The following is a 24,727-nucleotide window of genomic DNA, read 5'->3' as shown; positions in this document are numbered from 1 at the left end:
GATCCACACTGAAAACTTTGAAGGAGAAAGATGAGACAAAGTAGTTTAGAGAGTCAAAGTGGGCTATTTGTTGGGAGCCGCTTTCACTCAGCAGGTTGATGCTGCTCGGTTCGTGAAGCCTCGCTGGCCCTGCTGTCTGAATACACGCCAGGATTACAAATGCTGGAGAGCAGTTGGCAAAACAGGCAGTCTGATTATAATGGAGGGAGCTCCATCGCAGCGTGAACTATATAGGCCAGGACAAGGTGAGAGGAAGCCTTGCCCAGTAAATCACTCAGGCCTGCCTGGAACGTGACTGGGGTCTGGTGAAAGGATGGGTGGAGCGGGAGAAGAGAGTGACAGCTTTATACAGCAGGCTGTTGCTCAGCTGTAGAGTGGGATAGCTTGTAGGTGGGGGAGGTACGAGTGGAGCGAAGGGGGGGGGGGTGGGGATTATGTAACAGTGTTACAAACATATGCCCAGTGATGCGAGGAAACCCCATATGAATTAAAAAAGGTGAAAAGGGCAAAAAATAATTCAAGGGAGGTTATGAATAAAAGCTGAGAAAGATGAAATTCACAGATTTGCCAGTGTTGCTTTTTATACTTTGATACCACACATGAAGCCAGGCTAAGTGTGTGTGTGTGTGTGCACTGAGCATGACTGAGTTAACTGAACCATGTCACTTCATCAAGCTGCCACTCTGTTTCCATTGGAGACTTAATGTGTTCATTTGCTGGGAGGGTGAATCCCTTGTCTGCACACACAACTACACACTCACACATGTACATGCAATCACGCAAAATAGCTATGCTAACCAGGTGTTTTCTCTGCCCGTTTTCTCTCTGCGCAGCTTAGCTCTCCATCCGGAACGAGTGTTGGTGGCCACGGGACAGGTGGGCAAGGAGCCTTACATCTGTGTGTGGGACTCCTACACTGTGCAAACCGTGTCCATCCTCAAGGATGTGCACACACATGGCATTGCTTGCCTGGCCTTTGACCTCGAGGGACAGGTACTGTTCTTGCAGAATAATGCAAATGTTAAAAGACAGTAAGAATCTGTCACATTAAAAGATGAACAGCGCTGCTGTAGTTTTAATCTTTGCAGTCTTTGTCCAGTGCCATAAAATTTGGGGATGTTTCTAGGGAGCCAAAGAGAGCTGGAAGTGTCACCAGATAGCAGATCTGCAGAACTGTATGAGCATTTTGCAGCTGTGAATGCCATATTTCCTATTACTCCAACTGAGATTACTGAGCTACAGTCGTATTGCATCACAGAACTTGTCAGTTTGCAGTGTTAAAGTGAGATAAACTTTCCGTACGTAACAGGCTTGCATCCAGACAATTTAGTTTTTATTCTCTGACACAACCAACTTTCCAGCAACCTCCTTTTTATCTTTTTTTTTGTCATCGTCTCAATCTTTCTCGGACTTGTCACCAGTTAACGTTTACACACTGCAACCTTCAGATATCATATTGATGTGAACTGTGAAAATCAATACAGAACAGGTTTTGTATTTACACGCCTTTCAAAGTGGACTTTAACATCCTATATTTTTCAGGGAAGGAATATGACCCTGTGTTACTTTCCTGCTCGGGTCATGAGCTGGGGACTTAGATGAAAGGTGACAGTTTTTAAAGTCAGAGAAAAATCCATCGCTTATTAGTTTAGCAGCTCTATTTACCCTCCATCGCTCCCCCTTCCTGGATCAGAGGAAGTGAGAGCTGAACTCAGAGCAATCTAGAATAAATCCCTGGTGCCATTACCCTGTCCATCTATTATAGCAATATAAAAAAAGTACACTGATTTGACACTTCCTTCTCTCCGAGATATTACAGCATTACTGATATTACTGACTCTTTTATTCTGTTTTAGACAATTTCTGCATGCCAGATTATGCAGTGATCAAGGGTTTTTGCGAACAATTATTATGTGGTTTCATCCGTGATTTGAGATTTTAGGTGGTTGCTAGGGGATGTGATGATTTCATAATATATAACACATCATTTTGTGGATATAAATTAGATACTTTTTTGATGAAAAAAAAATCACACAATTAGTTTTTAAGGTTTTATACATAAATGTATAAATGCTATAGATTTTAGGCCTGGGTTAGTGGTTGCTAGACTTTATGATTATGTCATAACATCTGACATGCCTGAGAGACTAAGATGTAACTGTGAGCCAGTTTTAGTTGCTCAACTAAAATAGTGATTTTGTCTCACAGTCACACTATTAGCATTTTGGCATGTTGGAATGTTTTTTGGAGCCAGAAATCACTATATTTAAGGAAGAGGGTGGAGTAGAAAGTTCAGCAAACAAGTTAGCAAGCTGGAGCCATACAATCTAACACAAAGACACTCACTGAATAACAGTATCATTATTAATATTAGTAGGAGTGTCAAATTATTTGATTAAAAATTCTCCACAAGACAAGTCTGTGTCTTTTTATGCAATCTACGTGTGATCACAGCGTTCTTGCAGCAACCATAAAGTTGTTTGCTACCAGTTTTACCTAGCAACAACCAGCAATCTTTGTATGCTGACATCCTTTCAGTATCAATATGGGGAAATATAGCTGGTATAATGTTAATCATCTTAGCCGTCTTACCTTAGCATGCTAGCATGCTATAACATTTATGAACTTACAGATTCTTTAAAATATCATTAATACCAGATATTTGGGCATAAAGGATTTTGAACTATGTCTCAAAAAAGGGATTGAGTTACAGTATTTAAAAAAAACTAATTTAATTACCGTCCATACCAATAAGAACTATTTTAAAATGATAAAATGTTTGCCTCAGTCCATGTTGTTATGTCTCATTAACCCCAAACCAGCAAAATCTGTGTTAGTGTTGTGAAGGGATCCTTGCCAAAAAGGCTCCAATAGCACCAAAACTTTTGCTTTGCTTTGATGATCAAAAAAACCCAAAATCATTCTAGGTTTTTATTGTTATGAATGAATATCTGTACAACTATTCACAGAGATTCATCTAATAACTGCTGAGCGAGACCCGTCGACAGAACATCCCTAGAGCTACGCCACTACCGCTGCTAAAACATTACTTGAGTTTGAATGCACATCTCAGCCGCCTTCATCTGCACGGTTCCACTGGGTTTCAACACTCGGGGCCTCTTTCCTCATCATTAAAACACTGGCTTTTCAAATTCAGTTAAAACTGTGCAAATGCCTCACCAGAGACTTCTGTCCATAGCCAAACACTGATTCAGCACTGCATCGAAGATGTAAACCAAGCAGCAGAGTAGTGAAGGATTTCCATGAGAGTTGCTCTCTTCTCTTCTGCTCCACTGCTGCCGCTGCCTACTCACTCAGTCGGCTATAGGTGGCTCCTCCAGCAAAAGCACTCAAATGTGCTCACTGGAAGCGCCAGAGGCTGGACAACTGTTCTCTTCTGCTCTGTAGCCATTATTAGCCCTTTCACTGTGACCTACCATGCTGCAGTGGAGCTAGCTAAGTTTGTTTTGCAGTGATTAGTGAGAGTCTGTGATGTCTCTGTTTTTCTTTGCTCTCTTTACAGTGTTTGGTGTCTGTGGGTTTGGACTCGAAAAACACAATCTGTGTGTGGGACTGGAGGAGAGGGAAGGTTCTGGCAGCCGCTCCCGGTCATACAGACAGGGTAAACACTTTCCTCCTCCCCTTGCTCCTCTGTCACAAGCTCTGTATTGACCGCCTCAATTAGCTATAAATGCAGGATGGAGCACCTGCCCAACAGGGACATAAACAAGTTAGGCCTGATTGATTGTAAGCCTTCCAGAGCCCATCGGAGAGAAGTATACGTCTAATGAAAAGGAATTTTAAAAAGATGAAACACAGGCAGCTGTTGTTTTCTAATTCAGCCCACACACGTTATAACACAGGCAGGGTAAACACACACAGACACACCACACACTTTTTTTTCCCTTTTAATTTCCTCCTCCTGCAGCGAATGTGATTATTAAAAGTCCAGACTTGAAGGTGGATGTTGTGGTATTTAATGCATTGTGTGTTTTCTCCCTGCAGATATTTGACATATCGTGGGATTTGTACCAGCCGAGCAAGCTCGTAAGCTGCGGTGTCAAACATATCAAGGTACAGCCATTTCCTGGTCGTTTTATGCAGTGTACTATAGATGGCTCAGGCTTGCACAATATATGAAAACAGATTATGATTTTTAGAAGTTTTCATGGCGCCTCGGTTCTCCCCGCTTTATCGTCATGGCCACATCAAAGCCTTAAAATAGATCTATGCAAATTCGTTTTATTTCATGGCTATAAGGCACTTAACATAAGTAGGACAGGCAAAGACTCACTCTCTCTCTTCTCTCAAATTTGTAGTAATCTGCACTGCAGAGAGTAAAATGTTTCTTTTTCTTTTTTTTTTTGTTGAAGACCGTGACTCTGCTACTCAGCTCCCCCTTTCAAAATCCCCATTCAACTCTATAAAAGCACTCCGCTCTACAAACTGCAGCTGTGCTCACTTCCCTTTCCAGGCCTATCTCTATCACTCTTTTCAAGAGTGGCGCTCATAAATCTTCAATGAGTTGATGCAGGGTGTCTGTCTTCGCCAAGCCGTCCCTTGGGATGTGTAGTTGTAGTGTTCAGAGGAGGCTCATTTCCAAAACATTGGGAAAAGAATGAATCACGCTCAGATAGGAAATGTACCCTCTGGCTCTGCAAGGCTAAGTATTCAGGCACGCTTAAGTGGGCAATGCAGTCGAGAGGGGGTGTGAGGTCGGGGGGTTAACCTACTGTACGTTTTTCTCGGTGTGTAATGTTCTCTCGTAGTAATTACCCCCTGAACTCTTTCTCAACTGCCTCGATGCAGAAACTGCTGCGCCCAACCCCCCCAGTCTTTGCAGAATCCTTTGGTCCTTCTCCGTCCTCCTCATCTCCTTTCACCCCTTCGGGTTGTCTGATGCCAAGGCAATCCAGCAATTGTCCCACATAATTCCCCAGCCCTTCACCCTGCAGACCATGTGACATCTGCTCCCCTGGCCTGTTTTCGCTCTGTGATTATAGCACTCAGAGCATACAGGAGATTTAGCCCCAGTAATCCACTCACTAGCAGGGAGGAGGAAAACACCACCTCTGTGGTGGGGACGCTTTCCTCCACATGCAGCTACTCATCACTTTGTGTTTTGAATTCACAAACATATACCCTACTTATCCAGCTTTTTCGAAGACTGTTGTACATTTATGTTTTGTGTGTTGTCACCCAGTTTCTCCCAGCTGTTTGACTTCTCACAACAAAGCATTAACTTCCTGTGACGCCAAATGACTGGGTCATTTATGAGGAAAAACATCTTAGAATTAGAATTAGAATTAGAATTCAACTTTATTGTCATTGCACATGCACAGGTACAGGGCAACGAAATGCAGTTTGCATCCATCCAGAAGTGCTTTAGTGATATAGATATATTACAATATATATTAGCAATAATATAGATATGTAAGTATATTACAGAAATGGGTCTATTATGGTATGTTATAATGTACACGGTATGAAGTATGTTGTGAATATTCTATAACTATAAGTATGTACAGGCTATGAACAGGATATAAATATGAAAAACTATACAGAATATGAAATAAATAACTTTACAGAATCTGGGATATACAGCTATACAGAAATGGGAACTATGCAAGTTGTAAACAGTTGTAGGATTAAAGATTATCGAATGTACAGAATGATTATTTACACAGAGCTATACAATAGTGCAGTTAAGATAAGTGAGGGTGTAGATAGTTTCTACAGAGGCTATATAAAGTGCTGGTGGTTGTGAGTGGTGGTTCACTCCATGTTATTATTGTGTGTTTGAGGGTACAGTTGTCCATTGTGGGTGTGTGTATGTTCAGTCCATGAGTTAACGTGGGTCAGATGTCAGCAGGCAGAGTTCAGGAGTCTGACAGCTGTGGGGAAGAAGCTGTTCCGGTACCTGGTGGTCTTAGTCCGGAGGCTCCTGTGGCGCCTCCCAGAGGGCAGGAGGGTGAAGAGTCCATGTGATGGGTGACTGGGGTCTTTGATGATTTTCCCAGCCCTTTTCAGACACCGCTTCCTGTAGATGTCTTTTATGGCAGGAAGTGGTGCTCCGGCGATGCGCTGGGCAGTTTTCACGACCCTCTGCAACGCCTTCCGGTCCGAGGCAGAGCAGTGTACTTGTGTATTTTAAACCGACATGGTGATCTCACTCACATGGTGTTCATAGCATATAATAATCTCAACACATTATCACACCACTCAGATATAAATAGAAGCAGACTCACGTGCCTAGAACAGCATAAAATATATCCACAACTCACGGTTAGTAAAATGTCATGGGTACATGATGAAAACAGCTAGCGAGAGAGGTGTTGTTTTTGTGTTTTGGTCATCTGAAAGCCACAAAGCCACAGAGGTCGGCTTGAGTTCAGGTCAGTTAGCTGTCCTTACAGCAGGCTGCCAAATAGTTGACCTCTGTTAGTGCAGCAGCAACATTTAGGGTCACTGTATTTGGGCAAGAGGGGGAATTGTGAGTGGGATGCAGGGCGTACAGGGACGTGCAGTGCAGTAGATAATGAATGACTGACCTTTCTATGTTAATTACACTTAAAAGCTTTCCCTTGGGGTGATGGTGGAGGTAACCGAGCTAACGACATACTACTAATCCTGTGCTAAGAGGACGAGCTCGCTCAAAAGTGTCATTGCCAAGACTTGATTTTGACTCAGAGGAGTCTCATTTTCAGGGACCTTTCCTCCATGTTGTCCCTACCCCTGTGTGCCTTCCTCTACTGCTCATGGCCTCATCATAAACCTCTCCAGCATCCAGTGCTCTCTCAGTAATTCTGCAGCGAAGGGATTAGCCAGCGCCTGTGTCTCGCAGCCTTATCAGTTGCGGGCAGGGAGGTCTGTGCAGTCACGCCGCATCCATCCCCACTGCTTCGGCAACAGGCTGTGCGACAAAGCCCCCTCCCACGAACCCTTACCAAACCCAGCACTTGACACACTTTCACCTGTGTGTCCCAGTATTCATCACACATTTATGATTTCCACTATTTAACCTTCACCGAAACCACAAAAGCTCCCTAACTCGCAAATGCTCCCTGAAATCTCAGTGAAGAGCTCAAGACCAGAAAAGTCCTGTTCTGGTACGGTGTGTGCAAGCCTTAAATGACTGATGGCATCTGCGATGCTTGTCTATGATAATCAGTCCCTCCTCTTAGAGCGCAACAGCTCTATCAGTCAGGGCAATGGGTGTTAGCGAGGGTGTGACAAGCTGTCACTTTCAAAGAGCTCATTTGTTTATCCTGTTAGTCCCTATCAAGCTGCTGTGCAATCATTCGTGCATTGTCCGAAACACAAATATCCATTTTGAGTCAAGCTATAGGTTTGAATACGAAGCAGCTGTCAAACACATGATCAGGTGAAGCAGAAAATGGGCTGTCAGCGTGTCATTTTTCTGCCGCCTGCCGGTGATGAGTGTCTCGGTTTCACGTGAGGATGGCTGTGTCTCAGTATTCGAGACGCCTTTCCTGAGCTTTGTCCCTGTGATCTCATCTCCATGCAGACAGAGCGTCTCATTTTCACTCTCTCCCCCTCCGTTTGATGGATTTCGCCCTCAGACGAGGCCATGCCTGTGCATCCCAATGACCTTGTTCATAAATCATGAGCATGCGTGTATGTGCGTGTGTCTGTGGATGCTGATCAGGTGATTACAACACAGCCCCCACCCCCCAGCGAGAGTACCCAGTATGGCATACAGAGACTTGGGGTGAGGTGTGGGATTAGGTATTTTGAGTTTGACTTTTCTTTCAAGGTCTGTGTGCGTGTGTGTGTTTTTTAATGGTGGTTGTACGTGCGTGCCAAAACACACGTATTTGGTCCCAAATACTGCGTAATTGTGCCTTTGCCGTTTCAGGACAGGATTACACAGGGGATTATTAGCCACCATACTCTTCCACTCTTTCTGTTTGTGTTTGCAGTTCTGGAGCTTATGCGGTAATGCTCTCACGCCCAAACGTGGTGTTTTTGGCAAAACGGGGGATCTCCAAACAATCCTCTGCCTTGCTTGCGCTAAGGACGAAGTCACCTATTCAGGTGCCTTGAACGGTGACATCTACGTGTGGAAAGGGATTAACCTGATGAGGACGGTGCAGGGTGCTCATGGGGTAAGTGTGTAATCAGGGTGCATTGTGGTCTTTCGCTCAGGCGGGTTTTGCCTGCACACCTGCAGGTACATACAGAGCAGAACTAAAGTAAAAGCAGCTAGTAAACTTAACGGGGTTCATAGCTATGCTCGCTGGATTTATTTGATTCTGCTCTGTAGAAAAGGATCAGCCTTTTCCTCCACAGGATTAAATGATATCTACGGGATCAACAGCTGGGTGAGGGGGGATAGGCGAATGGGGGAGGGGATAATAACTACAGTACATGTCCATTCCTGCTTTTTGGATGACCAAATATCTTACTAGGGGTTGAACAGGGCCAGACCAGACAAACAAGGGCATCAGTAGAGCTTTCCACTTAAGCTATAATAAAAGCAAACATGACAACTTCCTTTTCTCAGTTTGGTTTTATCTCGAGGCCGCTGTAGCCAGTTTGTAATTGCAAAAGCCTTGTTCAACAAATGCCTGGCTGAGGAGCAGCACTATGGAGTTTGTAGCTGAGGCTGGTTCTGTCGTTGCTCATTTACTGTGCAGATCCTCACTGACAGCCTGTCATTTCCTCCAGTCAGGGATTTTCAGCATGAATGCCTGTGAAGAGGGCTTTGCCACCGGGGGCCGAGACGGCTGCGTCCGGCTGTGGGATCTCAACTTCAAACCAATTACTGTCATTGATCTCAGGGAAACAGACCAAGGATATAAAGGTGATGTCAAATTTGCTTTTTTCCCATTAATTTGGGTACAGAAATAATCCAGGTTAAAATTTAAACAACATTGTGAATGAACAAATACATCTGGATTTTTTTAAAAGGCATTCTTTATATTATATATTTTTAATTAATTTTCTAACATTTTCTTCTTGCTCTCTATTTTTCCCCATTTCCTATACTTTTAATCTTGGACCTAACAGTAGCTAGAGGTGAAAATAGCCGAGGTGGGTAATGTCACTGAGGGCGGAGTTAACAACCATGTCAGTCTGTTTGTAGCAGTCTCCACATTTGTTCTACTGTTCCTCTTGTTGTTAGTAAGTTCAAGCACTGTTGCAATTTTTGCTCTGTATACAGACGTCTTCTACAGTTCTGTGCAAACGTTTTAAGCTCGTACAGTAAATCGGTGATGCTACCAATAATAGCCTAGTGAGTGTTTTTATTCAGTTTAGTTCCCAAAGTGTCCAAAAACAACTGAATAACATTCAAATGTCACCATGTGGAGAACTCAACACCTGCTCTCAACCTGCTGATTTTGCAGATTTTAAATATGTGTTTTACAAACTCAGACGCCAGCAATTAAACTTTCTCACTCAACTGAATTTATTTCCAAATTTAGGCTGAAATGCCGTTTAAAGGAATATGTTATAATAATTTATAATTCATGTTTTTCTCTTGCTTGATGATACAGAAACACAATCACCAGCTAATAATGCAGCAGTACATCAGCTGTTCTGTCATAAAAAAAAGCAGAACTGAGAAGAAAGCGCAAGATTTAATTAATGTGTTTAACAAAGCACAGAAGGTTTATTTGAAAAAAGCAATTAATTCATGCAAAATGAAGCAAACAAATAAAAGACTAAATAGGATCAATCTTTATCTTAAAGTCATCTTCAGTGAGCTGTTCCGAGCATCGTGGAGAAGTCGTCACATTTTTTCCATTCATTCATTCATTCATGTCTCAGTGTCTTCTGTCTAGTTATGTAATCCCAGACTGACTTCAGTATGTTAAGGTCAGGGCTCTGTGTGGGCCTCACCTTTGTGTTGCTGAAGATAGTTCTTGATGATTCTGCCTGTTTGTTTGAGGCCATTGTGATGCTGCAAAATGACTCAAGGACTGCCTCTCTGATGACTAAGACACCAAACATCAAAAGTGGCTGAAACTTTTGTACAGTACTGTATGTAAAGAGCATTTGCACCCTCCATCCTATACTTGCTGTATTACCAAAAGTCAGTTGCAAATCGGCTTGAAAACATGTGCCATCCTTGTATTTCTTGTTAAAAAATCCGTCCTAGCTTGCAGATGGGTATTATCACCCCCTGTTTTTATTATCCCTGTTGCGTCTTTAATAACGGCTGCCTTTTATAAGTGGCAAATGTCTGTCTGCTTTCATGTTTGCGTGTTATTTCGTTTCATTTTTGGTTATGTTTACCATTTGTGTTTCTGACAGGGCTGTCAGTGCGTAGTGTGTGCTGGCGAGGAGATCACATCCTAGTGGGCACACAGGACAGTGAGATCTTTGAGATTGTGGTCCACGATCGCAACAAGCCCTTCCTCATAATGCAGGGTCACTGTGAGGGAGAGCTTTGGGCGCTGGCTGTGCACCCAACGAAGCCTCTAGCTATGACTGGAAGTGACGACCGCTCAGTCAGGTAAAGCCTCAGCTTCCGTTCGTGCAGTATTAACTCGTGCATGCAATTTGTGTGTAAAAAGTTAGTCCCCTCCACTCCAATACAAGTTAGATTTGTAATGATGTTGATCTTTTGGAGTAATTGGAACTGCCTGGGTCCGGTTGTAAAGTTAATGTATCACAGGAAAAAGGCCAAATATCATTGACTCTTCAATTTGCACTTTTTCATTCTTCTCCGGTTGTTTTTACCTCTGCATTTTTCCTGCTGTTATGTCTGTACAGGATATGGAGCCTTATAGATCATGCGCTGATAGCTCGCTGTAACATGGAGGAGCCTATCCGCTGCGCGGCTGTAAGTACTGATGGTATTCACCTGGCACTGGGGATGAAGGATGGCTCATTCACTGTTCTAAGAGTCAGGTGGGTATACAATTCGAAAGTTGGATGGAAAATTTAGATCTAGCTATAAATCTCCTCTAAATGAAGAGGTTGCATTATTTGGTGTCCATTAGCTAATACATTCCTCTGCTTCCCTCCAGAGACATGACTGAGGTGGTGCACATCAAGGACAGGAAGGAGGCCATCCATGAGCTGAAGTACTCCCCCGATGGGGCCCACTTGGCTGTAGGCTCAAATGATAACTCGGTGGATATCTATGGTGTGGTGCAGAGGTACAAGAAAGTGGGTGAGTGCATTGGCTCCACCAGCTTCATCACCCATATGGACTGGTCCACAGATAGCAAGTATCTGCAGACAAATGATGGCAGCGGCAGGAGGCTCTTCTACAGGATGCCAAGTAAGTACAGGAATATAGACTGCAGTATACACTGTGACTTAGGAGATAGAGTAGCTCGTCTGCTTACTGGCAAGTTGGTCTCCAATCGGCATTTTGAAGCATCCTTGAACAAGATTTCAAATTGAGAGTGCATGTGTGTGATCAATAAAACACAAAGAATAAAGTGCATTAAATAAATTTCTGTATGATGTTGATCGGTCAAACAAAATATAGAAAAATCCTACAGAACTACCAGGTTATTTATTAAAGATGCTGCTTTGTGAGATAAAATGTTGCTCTCTTTTGTTGAGGTGGGAAGGAGGTCACCAATAGGGAAGAGCTGAAGTTGGTACAGTGGGCTACGTGGACATGTGTTTTGGGCCCTGAGGTTAATGGAATATGGCCCAAATACTCGGACATCAATGACATCAACTCTGTGGACGCCAACTTTAACAACCAAGTCTTAGTAACTGCTGATGACTATGGATTAGTCAAACTTTTGCGATATCCATGTGTAAAAAAAGGTAAAGACTATCTCATTTTATCACAAAAATGGCATTTAGGTAAAACTTTATACTCTTTTTCTAATGCATTGTCTCTTGATTTCAGGTGCAAAATTTAAAAAGTATTTAGGCCACTCGGCTCACATAACTAATGCTAGATGGTCACATGACTACCAGTGGGTAGTAACTATCGGGGGTGCTGATCACTCAGTGTTCCAGTGGAAGTTTGTTCCCGAAAGAAAGTCTAAAGAAGCTCTGCATATAGCACCTCAAGGTACAGTATTGCCCTCACTCTGGCTTTATTTGCATCACTGTACTTACTGTAATGTGGCGCTTTATGTCCTTCAGAACTGTAGGTTTTACTTCTGATCAATCCATTAAGGAATATTGCAGCGTTACATTTTAATGTAGGTGATGACTTGCATTACGGCTATTACTTATTTCATAAAATCAGTGGCTCCTGCCAACAAGACATCAAATTAGTCTGAGTGTGGAAGCCGGATGTCTACTCAATCTCCTCTTCAAACAGGAGGAATACTGTGTACAGCAAATTCTGTCTTACGTACTGTTCATTTTCATTTTACGGAGAGTTACACAAAAGCCCTTAGTCTCATGACAGACATTTTTAAAAGTTATCGAAGGGAAAGCACGAATATATTATTGATGGCTGAATTCCACTTATGGGAGTTCCTGCTCTTGTACATGCTGGTTTACAGTAATGGCTTACTAGGATACTTAATGGACCTGTGCCATCATTAATTCTGCCTGTGCTTGTCCTACTCCAAATGTCTGCTGTGATAACGGTCTGTGATACCACTTTCTTGTCTTTGTGGTATAATTTTAAAAAATGGAGTCAGGAGGTCATTACTTTGCTTTCAAAAAAACGCTGGGAAAAGAGAGATTATTTGGCTTGGCTCTGTCAAAAAATACTGCTGCAACACTCCTCCCACTGTCTTCCTGTGGTCCTAGCCTGTCTTGGAGGTCAATAGGTTAACTTCCCAAGGTGTTCAGCTAATGCAGCTCACCTGAGTGTTTCGACCCATTACAACTGGCCAATGAATTCATTTGATTCCGTTTGCGTTTATGCCTAACAACTCCACGGCACATGTGCTGATATTACTAGCTTCGAACAACATTTGTTTAATTTTCTGATTTTCCGTCTTATTTAAGTGAATGTATTGCGTAGACTACTTGTCATTTGCTTTTCGCCAGTTTGTGGAAAAATTGGGGGCTTGTCCAGGATCTTTTTTTGCTTGCAGACAGCAAAAGGAAACAGCTTAGTTGGGGAGTTTTTGTCTCACAATGTGGTCATGCTACACTTAATTGTAACATATTGCCTTTACTCTCTGGCTAGCCTCACTCACACTGGATTTATTAATCGGGGCTAAGCACACTTCATTTTGACCTAGCATCTTCAGTTCTCTCTCTCTCTCTTTTATTCACACAAGCTTTTGAAAAACACTCTTGACAAGCACCATGGTCCATGAGTTTATGCATTTTGTGGCTTAATTGGGGAGATTTTGGAAGCATTGTTATTTTGTTCTCTCAAATGCGTTATAGAGCCATTAATTACTGATTATAGGGATATTTAGGGATCCAGCTGTTGTTGACTGTGCTGATAGTGCGCAAGTCTAACTGAGCCATGCTTGGGGCCACCTTTGTAAGCCGACTGGGCTTAAGGTTCACCTAATCATGCTAGGATACAGTACCTAGTGCTCACACTAATCAACTGAACTAGATTTTGGAGTTGTTGTGGACATCGTTGGGCACGTAGTTTGTCTAGTGCCTACGCAAGAGCCAGGTTAACTTTCTTTGATCTTCCAGTCTTTATGTCGTCTTTATGTGAACTATTGACCCTCTTGGCTGTGGCTCCATATGCACATACAGTACATGGAAGTGGTATCCATTTTCTCATCTGATTTTCCTAAATGCTTCGGAAAAAAGTGTGAAGCTACGACTGTTTGTCTGACTTAAACATTGCCTTTGCTAAATTCAGAGATTTATCACCATATATGTCATTCCTACCAATAATGGGTTTTATGAATGTAGTTTTTTGTCACACAATTAATATACTCCTCACTCTAACCTCATGAACTTGATGTGCTAACCCACGAGAGAGCAATGTGCTAGATTTCTTTCTTCTTGAACTTTTTTTTTTTTTAGCAAACCGTCATTTCTATAAAGCTCTGCAAAGGAACGGCTATCACATTAATTAAGACAAATCCAATAAAAGTGAATGAACCTTGGAAAGTATAATTGCATTGTCGTTCCCAAGTCATATTTTTTCCAGAGACAGACTGCCTTGTGCTCTCTGAAATTAAACCACATACTAACTGCCTTTCCTTTTAATTTTCCTAATGGATCTTGTGAGTAGCTGCCCTTAGCTGCCAGTTCTGCTTATTGCCATGTCTTGGCACGGCTTTACTGTGCTGCATCAGCATTATTGTACATTTTTCTTCACTGTTGTCACTGTGAAGCAGGACAGTCTAATAAATAGGAGATGTCGTAGTGTTATTACATGACTGACCCTGACTCCCACTGAAACAGGATGGTTTGTAGTAGGATATTTTTCTGATTTAGAAGCGGGGGGAATTTTCTGGCAAGCTGTAATGTAACCTTGTTTCTACCTACAGAGATACTGGCAGACTCTAACAGCGAAGAGTCAGACTCTGATCAGTCAGACGTACCTGAGATGGACTCGGAAATTGAGCAGGAGACGCAGCTCACATATAGACGACAGGTTTGTGTTAAAATCAAAAGCATCTCCTGGGAAAATATTACTGTGAAACAAGCAGTATGTGAACACTTTTCCACATGCATTCAGGTTTATAAAGAAGATCTACCTCAGCTCAAAGAGCAGTGCAAGGAGAAACATCGAGCAACAGCTATGAAGAAGAGAGAAAGAGCACCAGGGAGTGGAGTAAAGCTGCACTTCATTCATGGGTAGGCTCAGAAATTGCATAATCCCACACCATCCCAGCATTAGAAGAATTTCAGCTAGAGAAGTCTCTTCATGCATAGTGATTAAATAAAGCCCCCTCACCCCCTACCCCTTTTTTTGTTTGCAGCTACAGGGGGTATGATTGCAGGAGCAACCTGTTCTATACCCAGACTGGGGAGATAGTGTACCATGTTGCTGCTGTAGGGGTTGTGTACAACAGACAACAGAATACGCAGCGTTTCTACATGGGCCATGATGATGACATCCTCTGTCTGGCTCTGCACCCCCTAAAGGATTTTGTAGCTACAGGCCAGGTAGCCGTTAGACTCCTAACATAAAATATTCAAGGTTTTGGGGGTTTATGGACCCCTTCAAAGCCTTTAAAAACCTTTCAGCTGAGCTATATCTGATCCAAAGGGGTTCACTTGGTAGATTTGTGATATTTGTATGTTTTTTGTTTACCCAGGTTGGCAGAGATTCCTCGATCCACATATGGGACACAGAAATGTTAAAACCCATGTCTGTTTTGAAGGGGTTCCACCAGCTTGGAGTGTGTGCTTTGGACTTTTCAGGTAACACACAGTCTTGCTTTGTCAAACTACACGTATGTAACCTAGACATGCTTTTAATACTAACAAATTATTTTAGACATCCTGTTTTAACAGGGAAACAAAAAAGTAATTTCACACATAAAAGAAATAGGTAAATTCGCAAGTCACCAGTTTTTCAGGCAGCAGTGAAGAACCTTATTCTGCTGTCTTTTAGTCGCAGCAGTCTGACAGCATCAAGGGGGAACTGTGCATCTGACTATCCCTAATTGGCCACAGATAGAGGCATGGTGGTGATCTGTATGTCATAGTCAGTGAATCACCTGCTGTAGATCAAACCCGCTATGGTGCTTTCATGTTGCTAATAAGAGCCAAACTTCACTCACAGACTGACTTTTCCATCCACAGCGGATGGCAAACGGCTGGCCTCTGTGGGCCTGGATGACAATCACACCATTGTGCTATGGGACTGGAGAAAAGGGGAGAAGCTCTCTGCCATGCGGTTAGTACAGTTTTATTACAGCATTTGCACATCTGCAGGGTGGTCTTTCAGGAGAGCTTTGACAAACCTCCCTGTTAATTCTACAGATTGTTTGAGCACTTTTGCTTTAAATATGGACATTTATAGATGAGAGCTAAATTGAAGCCACTTTGCTTTGCAAGGCTGACAATGTGATTGATAGAACAGAGGAGAAAAAGGGAATTACCTTTTAGATTACATGGCGGCTCCTCTGTAGACGTAAAGCCTGCCTGACTCTGAATGGCTAGAGCATGAGTATGCCCCAGGGCCTTGGCTGTAGATCCATAATCAAAGAGAATTACTTTTAACTCGTATACCAGGAGCTGCGTAGATGAGATCCTGGTGAGTTTGAGCTGCTTGATATGTCAGACGCTATTTGCACAAGGAAACGTGTTTGGAAAATGAATTAGAAGACAGTCTTTTGAGATGTACCCTGTTTCCCAAGGTGCAAAACGTACATAAAAGCAAATGGATTGCTAAAACAATCAAGCAATGAAAAGGAAAAGTGGTAACAAGCAAGCAGCGAAAACAATCATATGTCTTACGATGCCTGAAACAAACTGAACAATAAAGACTACAGTCGACAGACTGAAGTCTGCATTTTAAAAATGCATCCGATAACTGAAGACTTGAGTATCCAAGACAAGCATGATACTCTGGTTTTCATCATTACCGTGGTACAACTAATCCCTATATATGATAATAATAATAATAATAGATTGCATTTATATAGCGCTTTTCAAGGCACCCAAAGCGCTTTACAATGCCACTATTCATTCACTCTCACATCCACACACTGGTGGAGGCAGCTACAGTTGTAGCCACAGCTGCCCTGGGGCAGACTGACAGAAGCGAGGCTGCCATATCGCGCCATCGGCCCCTCTGGCCAACACCAGTAGGCGGTAGGGTAAAGTGTCTTGCCCAGGGACACAACGACCAGGACAGAGGGATCGAACCGGCGACCTTCCGGTTACAGATGCGATTCCCAACCCCCTGAGCCACGGTCGCCCACGATGTATGTGAACAACACATAATTATTCACTCGCCAGGCTTGATACAAATGAATTAGATTACCAGACCTGAATTATGGGTTTATTTAGAGCATTAAAGGTGTCACTTTCTCCAAAAAGATATGGCAAGATTTCCAGTTCTAAAAAGCCGAAGGCACCAGAAATAACTAACAGGAAAGCATCCGCATCCCGAAATATCTCTGCTTTTGTTTTGTTGCTCATCCTACTTGATGTTCGTATTTAGTATTTACTCCAGTGAAATACCCTGTGGCTACTTGGGAGCGGTGCATTGCGGGTTGCTCTCCTGCGTGCTGCTTGCCAGGCTCTCACTGGAGCTTAGGGACAGCTAGAGCAGCCTAATCTCTTTTATAGACACTGGTGGGAAATACAGTGAGGTGGACAAAGAGAAATGGGGCTTGACAGAGCCTGGCTTGTACAGCACCGCTGGCAGAGGGGGTATGGGATGGAGAGCCTAAAGAGGGTGCTTTTATTAGTTTCACTGTTGGATTTAGCTTTTCTTTATTACAGTGTAACTGTATGGGCGATGTTTGTCAGCAGCGAGATTTAAGAAGTTCAGAGCAGCACAATAATAAGATGCAACAATGGAAACAGTTGGCACACCCTTATGTAATCATCTCTGTCAAAAAACATGCATCACAGCTTCCTCAGGGTAGCTGTGTTGACTAAATTTGATCAAGACTAAAATTAAATACATTTTCTGTGTGTTTTTGTTTTAGTGAGATTTGTAAGTACACAACACTTTTCAGTTAGTTTTTCTTTTTTCTAAATTATCTCTGTTAAACATATTTTGTCACTCTTGGTTTTCATTTTTACTTTTAATTAAAGATAAAGAGAGCTTTGTTTCTTAGATCGGTAACATTATGGTGTCTTATTTTGCTCATATTTTTAAAGTAGTTGATGTTTCCTCATAAAAATCATAACATCTTTTTCAGAACATATTTTTTAATGGATCCAATAGAGGAATACTGCATCCATCCAATTTTTTAACCACTTATCCAAATTTAGGATCATAGGGGGGCTGCAACCTCCTTCAGCTGTCACAAGACAAAAGGTGGGACACACCCTGGATAGGTCCCCAGTCTCCTGCAGAGCCTCTTGAATTACACTAGACAAAACCACCTTTTAATCTTTGAATTCAAGTGAATAAAATAAACCACCTAGCCATGCAGTCTGCCTTGACTTGTGAGAGAATGGATCGCTCTAAAGAAGTGAATCCATGCCCGACATTGATGTATGTCACTGCTCACTGCAACGAGTCAGTTTGTGAATGTTTTTCGTTTCTTCCACTGTAAGTGGTGTTATTGAGAAGTGTAAGCGTTTAAGAGCCACAGCATCTCATCCACTAACTGGCAGACCTTGTAAAGTTACAGAGCGGGTTCACCGAGTGCTGAGGGGCATACTGCATAGAAGTAGCCGACGTCAGTAACTACAGAGCTCCAAATCTCCTGTTGTATTAACATCAGCACAGAAACTGTGTGTTAGGAGCTTCATGGCATGCTTTCAATGACTGAGCAGCTCCTGTAAGTGGAATATGTATGCAGCCTAAAATGTTTGTCCACATAGTGCATAATGATGTAACACACATTACACGTAACTACACAAATTAAATATTATTTATCTTGTGATCTAGATATAAGCATTTTAATTTTGCAGCAGTGTAAAAAAAACGTGCAAATTAAAAGTTTGTGTTGACATTTTAAAATGTTGTTTTTCAGGGGAAGCAAGGACAAGATATTTGTTGTCAAAATAAATCCCTACCTTCCTGACAAGCTCATCACAGCTGGTGTGAAACATATGAAGTTTTGGCATAAAGCTGGTAAGACCTGCATTTCACTGTTGACTAGCAGAACAGCCTCTAAAAAGCAGAACTGGGGCTCAGCCGTGACACATCTCATCGTGACTGTCTGGGTCTCTTTCAGGTGGTGGTCTAATTGGGCGCAAGGGAAACATGGGGAAGACGGAGACTATGATGTGTGCTGTGTATGGCTGGTCAGAGGAGATGGTGTTTTCAGGCACATGCACAGGGGACATTTGTATCTGGAGGGACATGTTCCTGATGAAGACTGTCAAAGCCCACGACGGACCTGTTTTCAGTATGCACGCTCTAGAAAAGGTATAACACAAATCCAGGAGGAAAGGCTCTTCCCCTTATCAGGCGAAGTTTTGTCTTTAACTTGCAGATCATTAGATATTGTTCTTCTGTCGTCATTTTAAAGGGATCCTGTTGTGCTTTTTCTTATTTTATGGTGAATGTCCATTTTATGTGAAAGTAATCCCTCAGCTCAAACCTCAAGCTTCAGTCTGCTGATATTTGTTGAGATGTCAGTGAGAGCAGATATTTTTAATATGCTCATCTCAGGCACACAGCTCTGGCTCTGAGTATGTGCTGTAGATTAGAAGAAAGTCGCCTTCAATGGTGAGGGAGGGAGTTAAAAGATATGCTTTCATACAATTGAATGGATTTAAGGCCTGGGCCAAGACACCAAGGTAAATTAGGAGTTACTCAGTGTCCAAGAATAAAATCATGCAGTTGGAAGCAAGCACAATAGATCCCCTTTGAAATATGATATTAGAGTTCCCAGTTACATCTGTTTAGATCTCATTTTAGAGATCATTGCACCTTTACATGTTACAATATTTTGGCCCCGTAGGGATTTGTGACTGGTGGAAAGGATGGTATTGTAGCGCTGTGGGATGACACTTTCGAGAGATGCCTCAAAACCTATGCCATCAAGAGAGCAGTCCTAGCTCCAGGCTCCAAAGGTAAAAAAGGTCACCCTGTTCTCAACTGTCTGCTGCTGCCCTTGGATCATGTTTGTCTAGCCATTATGTAATGCAAATCCATTTAAAACATTCAGTGCGTTTAACTGAAATGAAGATTGCATCCTGTAGCCTGGTCCCTGCTAAGGTCTTTGTGACTTCATTCTTTATTTCACTGACTCTGCAGGGTTGCTCTTGGAGGACAATCCCTCCATACGTGCCATATCTCTTGGCCATGGCCACATCCTAGTGGGAACCAAGAACGGCGAGATCTTGGAGGTGGACAAGAGTGGTCCCATCACTCTGCTCGTCCAGGTAAGAATAACATAGCGAATAACATACGCAGTCATCAGCTTCAGCCTGTACCAGCCCAGTCAAGATATTCAGGAGGATGCTATTTTCTCTGCAATATGATGAGCTGGAAGTCTTTAACTTGACACAAGTAGTGGAGTCGAACGTCTTCTGAGCCAGTAAAGATTTCAAAGGTGGAATATGTGCTTTATTTCACAGATAGAAAGCGGATGCATGATGAGGATTGTGATGTAATACATTTTCCTTATTGTTGAAGCGTTCTTAACAACATAATACTGGTGCCATAGATTACTCATCTGTGCAGGTTAATTTTCAGCATGGCGCCTAAATTGAATTACTGGACCAAAAATGAAGGGTCTTTTAGGAAGGTGGTGGAAGGATTAGTCTAAGGTAATGTGTGTGAGAACCGATGGCATGTTTCACTCTATCTTAACAGGCATTAAGGTTGATGTGAAAGTGCCTCTTTATGGGTGCAAAAATCTAAATAAAGATCGTCACAATATGTTACACTTTGTAAACTAGTCTGCAGTAATAGATGCATATTATAGTATGGTTAATAGTCTAAAACATGCAAACTTACCAATGCCGATTCACAGAGGAAATAGTTGTAAATGCTGATGAATTACTGGCACTCAGTGGGAGGTTGTTAATTTGGTTAAGTGCTCCTACAATTTCTCCTCATCTGCCTTGATTTTAGGCAGATGGAGCAAATGCTATTGATTGCCCTTTAGATCGCACAAGAAGCGATCAATTGACGAGAACGAACGGGGACGGTTTATTCTACAAGCTAATGAGGTTAACTGTGTTAGATGAGCAGAAACTCCATGAATACTGGTATGTATAGGCCAGGGGTGGGCAATTCCAGGCCTCGAGGGCCGGTGTCCTGCAGGTTTTAGATCTCACCCTGAATCACATGATTAGTTCGTTACCAGGCCTCTGGAGAACTTCAGGACATGTTGAGGAGCTAATTTAGCCATTTAAATCCGCTGTGTTGGTTCAAGGACACATCTAAAACCTGCAGGGACACCGGCCCTCGTGGCCTGGAGTTGCCCACCCCTGGTATAGGCAGTAAAGAAAGAATACAACGATTTATGTGTGTGCAAGTGGTATTCTTGTTTATTGCTGACATCAAATAAACACTGCTCAAAAAAATTAAAGGAACACTTCAAAAACACATCAGATCTCTGGAAAAAAATCATCCTGGATGTCTATACTGATATAGTGTGGATGTTGGGATTTAAAGGAAGCCACATCAATTTACTGCAATGACAATTTTAAACCTACAGAGTGCTGAATGGAAAGATACCCCGAAAATCAAAGCAAAAAAATGTTGCACCAGGCTAGTCCATTTTATCAAAATTTAATTGCAGCAACTCAAAATAATCAGTTGTTTGTATGGCCGCCGCATGCTTTAATGCATGCCTGACAATGTTGGGGCATGGACCAGTCCCTCACAGAGCCCCTGAACAGTCTGAGGTGCAGACCATTCCAGACTGACCCACCACCAAACTGGTCGTGTTGAATGATGTTACAGGCAGCATAACATTCTCCATGGCTCCTCCAGGCTCTTTCACGTCTGTCAAATGTGTTCAGCGTGAACCTGCTCTCTTCTGTGAAAAGCATACTGTATCAGTGGTGGACCTGCTTATTCTGGTATTTTATGGTAAATGCCAGTCGGGCTCCATTGTGCCGTGCAGTGGACATAGGCCCCACTTAGGCCACCCTGATGAAGTCTGTTTCTGATTATTCGGTCAGAGACATTCACACCAGTTGCCTGCTGGTGGTCAGCAGGGCTCTGGCAGTTTTCATCATGTACCTTCAAAGGAGCAGATACTGGTCCTGCTAATAGGTATGTTAAATACTTGCCCGGCTCTCCTAAAGTGACTGCCTGTCTCCTGGAGTCTACTCAGTACACTTGAGACTCTGCTGGGTGACACAGCAAACCTTTGGGCAAGGGCACGAATTGATGTGCCATCCTGGAGGAGCTGGATTACTTGTGCGACCTCTGTAGAGTCCAGGTATTGTCTCATGCTACCAGTAGTGACACTGACCTTGGCCAAATGCAAGACTAGTAAGAAAAAAAAACAGACAGAAAAGATGAGGAGGGGGAAAATATCCGTGGCCTCCACCTGTAAAACCATTCCTGTTTGGAGGGTTGTTAATTTCATTAACACCAAAGCAGCTGATAGTGAACAATAACCCACTCTGTTATTTAACTGACCAGATCAATATCCCAGCAGTTTAACTGACTCGATGCTCTAAATAAAAAGTGTCTCTTTATTTCTCTATGTTTAAGTGTCTCTTTTAACATCATAGGCTTTGATTTTTCACTTCTAATCACTGCATTGTAGTGTTTTGTAGTGAAGCATGGTGCAGGCTTAGAATATCAACATCAAGTCCTAATGTAGATATTGATTCCCACAGGGATATGATGAATTACAATAGAATATTTATCGCACATAATGGAAACTGTAAAGCCATTATAAAAAGTTTTTTTGTGTGTAGTATTTAGTCATAAATGACTAAAATAGTTCATGAGGACCCCTTGTTTAATTGTATAGCCAGTGTACCCATAAGCAGACACAAAATGAGACAGAGTGGACCAATATTAAGTGAAATTATATTTACTGATTCACAGAATACGATAAAGGAAAAGTGCTCCCTTAAGAAAAATCAAGTTTGATCAAATCAGTGCTAAAGAGCTCAGAAGGAATACGCAGGAGGGAGGTAAGGCAAAAAAGATGTATGAGGTGAGCCTTCAGAATTAAGAAAACGCAAAGAGAAAAATAAATTAAGTCAACACAGAAACAGGGAATAAAAAACACAAAATCAGACACAAACAATATGCATATATATTCATGTTGAATCATTTTTCAACTTTTTTTTCCTCCATCACCTGTTGTAAAAGTGTGTTGATCACTTAAATCAAATATTTCTGCTTTTGTGTATTGGCAGGGTCACATGGAGGGTGAAGTGTGGGGCCTGGCCACTCATCCCCATCTCCCTCTCTGTGCTACCGTCAGCGATGACAAAACCCTGCGCATATGGGACCTGTCCCCGAGCCACTGCATGTTGGCTGTACGCAAACTCAGGAAAGGTGAGTCACTGTTGAAAAGCTAACTGATAACAGGAAGTGGATCGTCCCAGGCATTTAACAGACACCTTGTCCGCCGCAGGCGGCCGTTGCTGCTGCTTCTCCCCTGATGGCAAAGCTTTAGCAGTGGGCCTGAACGACGGCAGTTTCATTATTGTGAACGCAGACACCCTGGAGGACCTGGTGTCCTTCCACCACCGCAAGGACATCATCTCAGATATCAGATTCTCTCCAGGTCTGTCTGCTCACCTCCGCATTTCCTCACCGATACAAAACTCTGAGAATAAAATAGACTTCTAAAAGCCATGTGCCCTCCAAAGCATCTGAGTTTACAGTACGTAGGATGCTGTGCAGTATTTCAGCTGGTGTATATATTTTCCTCCCGCTGTGAGTCGGAGAGATATTGCTGCAGGCATGACCCAAATTAATGGCTTTCTGTAATAAGGCCAGACAGAGAAACAGCAAGAGAGGAATGAGAAACAGTGGGGGTGGACAAAGTGAGAGCAAGAAACTAAACTCTCTTTCTCTTGGACACTTAACCTTAATCTACAATGCAAGGGATCCTGTTTCTCTACCCAACACCCATTCTTTACTGAGAGTGCCTTCCTTAGATTAGAAGGCATTATACAAAGTTGTGTAGTAATAGTTTGTAGTCCTTAATTATGCTATTATTTTTTCAAGTATGTAGACCTTTCTAAACAGCAAGATGAATAATGAAACATCTGATTACTTCTTGTTAAATTCAGTTGTGTAAATCCACAAAGAGCAGTAAACCTCACAGTAGCAGCTGCTGCAGCAGGTCAGCTGATCATAGCCTGTGCACACAGAAAATCTGCTGGAGCTGTCAATAGAAATGATTGTGAGTGATTTTAATTCCCCACACTGAGTCACTTCGAACAATCTTAGGGTTCATTAGAATTTAGAATTAGAATCTAGAAATGCACAAAAATAACTGGTAGAAATGTTCTCCAAAGAGCTACGTCTTACTTTCTTACTTCTACTACAGGGCCTGTACTTTTTCACTTTTACTTGAGTTAAAGAAGTTGAATCACTACTTCTTTTAGATAGTATTTTTTAACATAAGTATCTGTACTTCTGCTCAAGTAAAGAAGAATTATGGAAATCTAGACTTTGAGGTAATCCAATATTTTCTTTGTGGGACTAGAAGAGAAGACAAGGTAGGGAGACTAAGGGGCCGTGTTATTGTTTATTTATATGCCATATGTACATTATTCACCTGCTTGTGATGCTATATGAAAAGTCAGGTGATCACCTAAGTTAGAGTGATTTGATCACAAGGGGACAACTTTTGCGATAATTCAGTCTGGACTGAAACTAACTTGCCCTTTTATCCTCCTTTCTTATTGGCTCAGGAGCTGGGAAGTACCTTGCAGTGGCATCAGGAGACAGCTTTGTGGATATTTACAATGTAATGAGCAGCAAAAGGGTAGGAGTGTGCAAAGGATGCCTCAACTACATTACCCATCTGGATTGGGATCGGAGGGGTAAGCAGGTTCTTAAAATGCTCACTAAATCTCTACAAATGACTGTTTAGGAACCAGTTATAGATTCAAAATCTCGCTGTTAAAAAAATATTCACCAATATACCCACTGGGCTCTTTAATTAACAGGAAAACTACTTCAAGTCAACACGAGTGCTAAGGAGCAGTTTTTTTTCGAGGCTCCTCGAGGCAAAAGGCAGACCATCCCAGCTACAGAGGTAAGCAGTGAAGAAAAGGCACAACATGGTTATGGTGCTGTTGGCACACATTTTCCCCTCGG

The 24,727-nt window shown here is 42.3% G+C and overlaps 1 protein-coding gene across 3 annotated transcripts in view; it reads left to right on the top strand.

Annotated features, from left to right (window-relative positions):
* The window catches only part of eml5 (EMAP like 5), a 49,296-nt gene that overhangs the window by 7,507 nt on the left and 17,062 nt on the right, over positions 1-24,727 (top strand). For 2 of the 3 annotated variants that reach the window (XM_026151797.1, XM_026151799.1), the window contains exons 2-25: positions 834-993; positions 3,524-3,622; positions 4,006-4,074; positions 7,944-8,129; positions 8,692-8,827; positions 9,034-9,057; positions 10,282-10,483; positions 10,744-10,881; positions 11,001-11,257; positions 11,548-11,760; positions 11,846-12,013; positions 14,373-14,479; positions 14,564-14,682; positions 14,808-14,994; positions 15,147-15,252; positions 15,637-15,730; positions 18,495-18,595; positions 18,699-18,892; positions 19,431-19,542; positions 19,727-19,854; positions 22,807-22,948; positions 23,028-23,180; positions 24,319-24,450; positions 24,577-24,665. In XM_026151797.1, coding sequence (XP_026007582.1) covers positions 834-993; positions 3,524-3,622; positions 4,006-4,074; positions 7,944-8,129; positions 8,692-8,827; positions 9,034-9,057; positions 10,282-10,483; positions 10,744-10,881; positions 11,001-11,257; positions 11,548-11,760; positions 11,846-12,013; positions 14,373-14,479; positions 14,564-14,682; positions 14,808-14,994; positions 15,147-15,252; positions 15,637-15,730; positions 18,495-18,595; positions 18,699-18,892; positions 19,431-19,542; positions 19,727-19,854; positions 22,807-22,948; positions 23,028-23,180; positions 24,319-24,450; positions 24,577-24,665 — 3,316 coding nt within the window. The remainder of the gene's footprint in view (positions 1-833; positions 994-3,523; positions 3,623-4,005; positions 4,075-7,943; positions 8,130-8,691; positions 8,828-9,033; positions 9,058-10,281; positions 10,484-10,743; positions 10,882-11,000; positions 11,258-11,547; positions 11,761-11,845; positions 12,014-14,372; positions 14,480-14,563; positions 14,683-14,807; positions 14,995-15,146; positions 15,253-15,636; positions 15,731-18,494; positions 18,596-18,698; positions 18,893-19,430; positions 19,543-19,726; positions 19,855-22,806; positions 22,949-23,027; positions 23,181-24,318; positions 24,451-24,576; positions 24,666-24,727) is intronic. The other variant, XM_026151798.1, reaches the window with a different exon arrangement.

Source organism: Astatotilapia calliptera, chromosome 19, assembly GCF_900246225.1.
Source record: "Astatotilapia calliptera chromosome 19, fAstCal1.2, whole genome shotgun sequence".
Classification (NCBI taxonomy): Eukaryota; Metazoa; Chordata; class Actinopteri; order Cichliformes; family Cichlidae; genus Astatotilapia; species Astatotilapia calliptera.
This window is presented reverse-complemented; position numbering and strand designations above follow the sequence as displayed.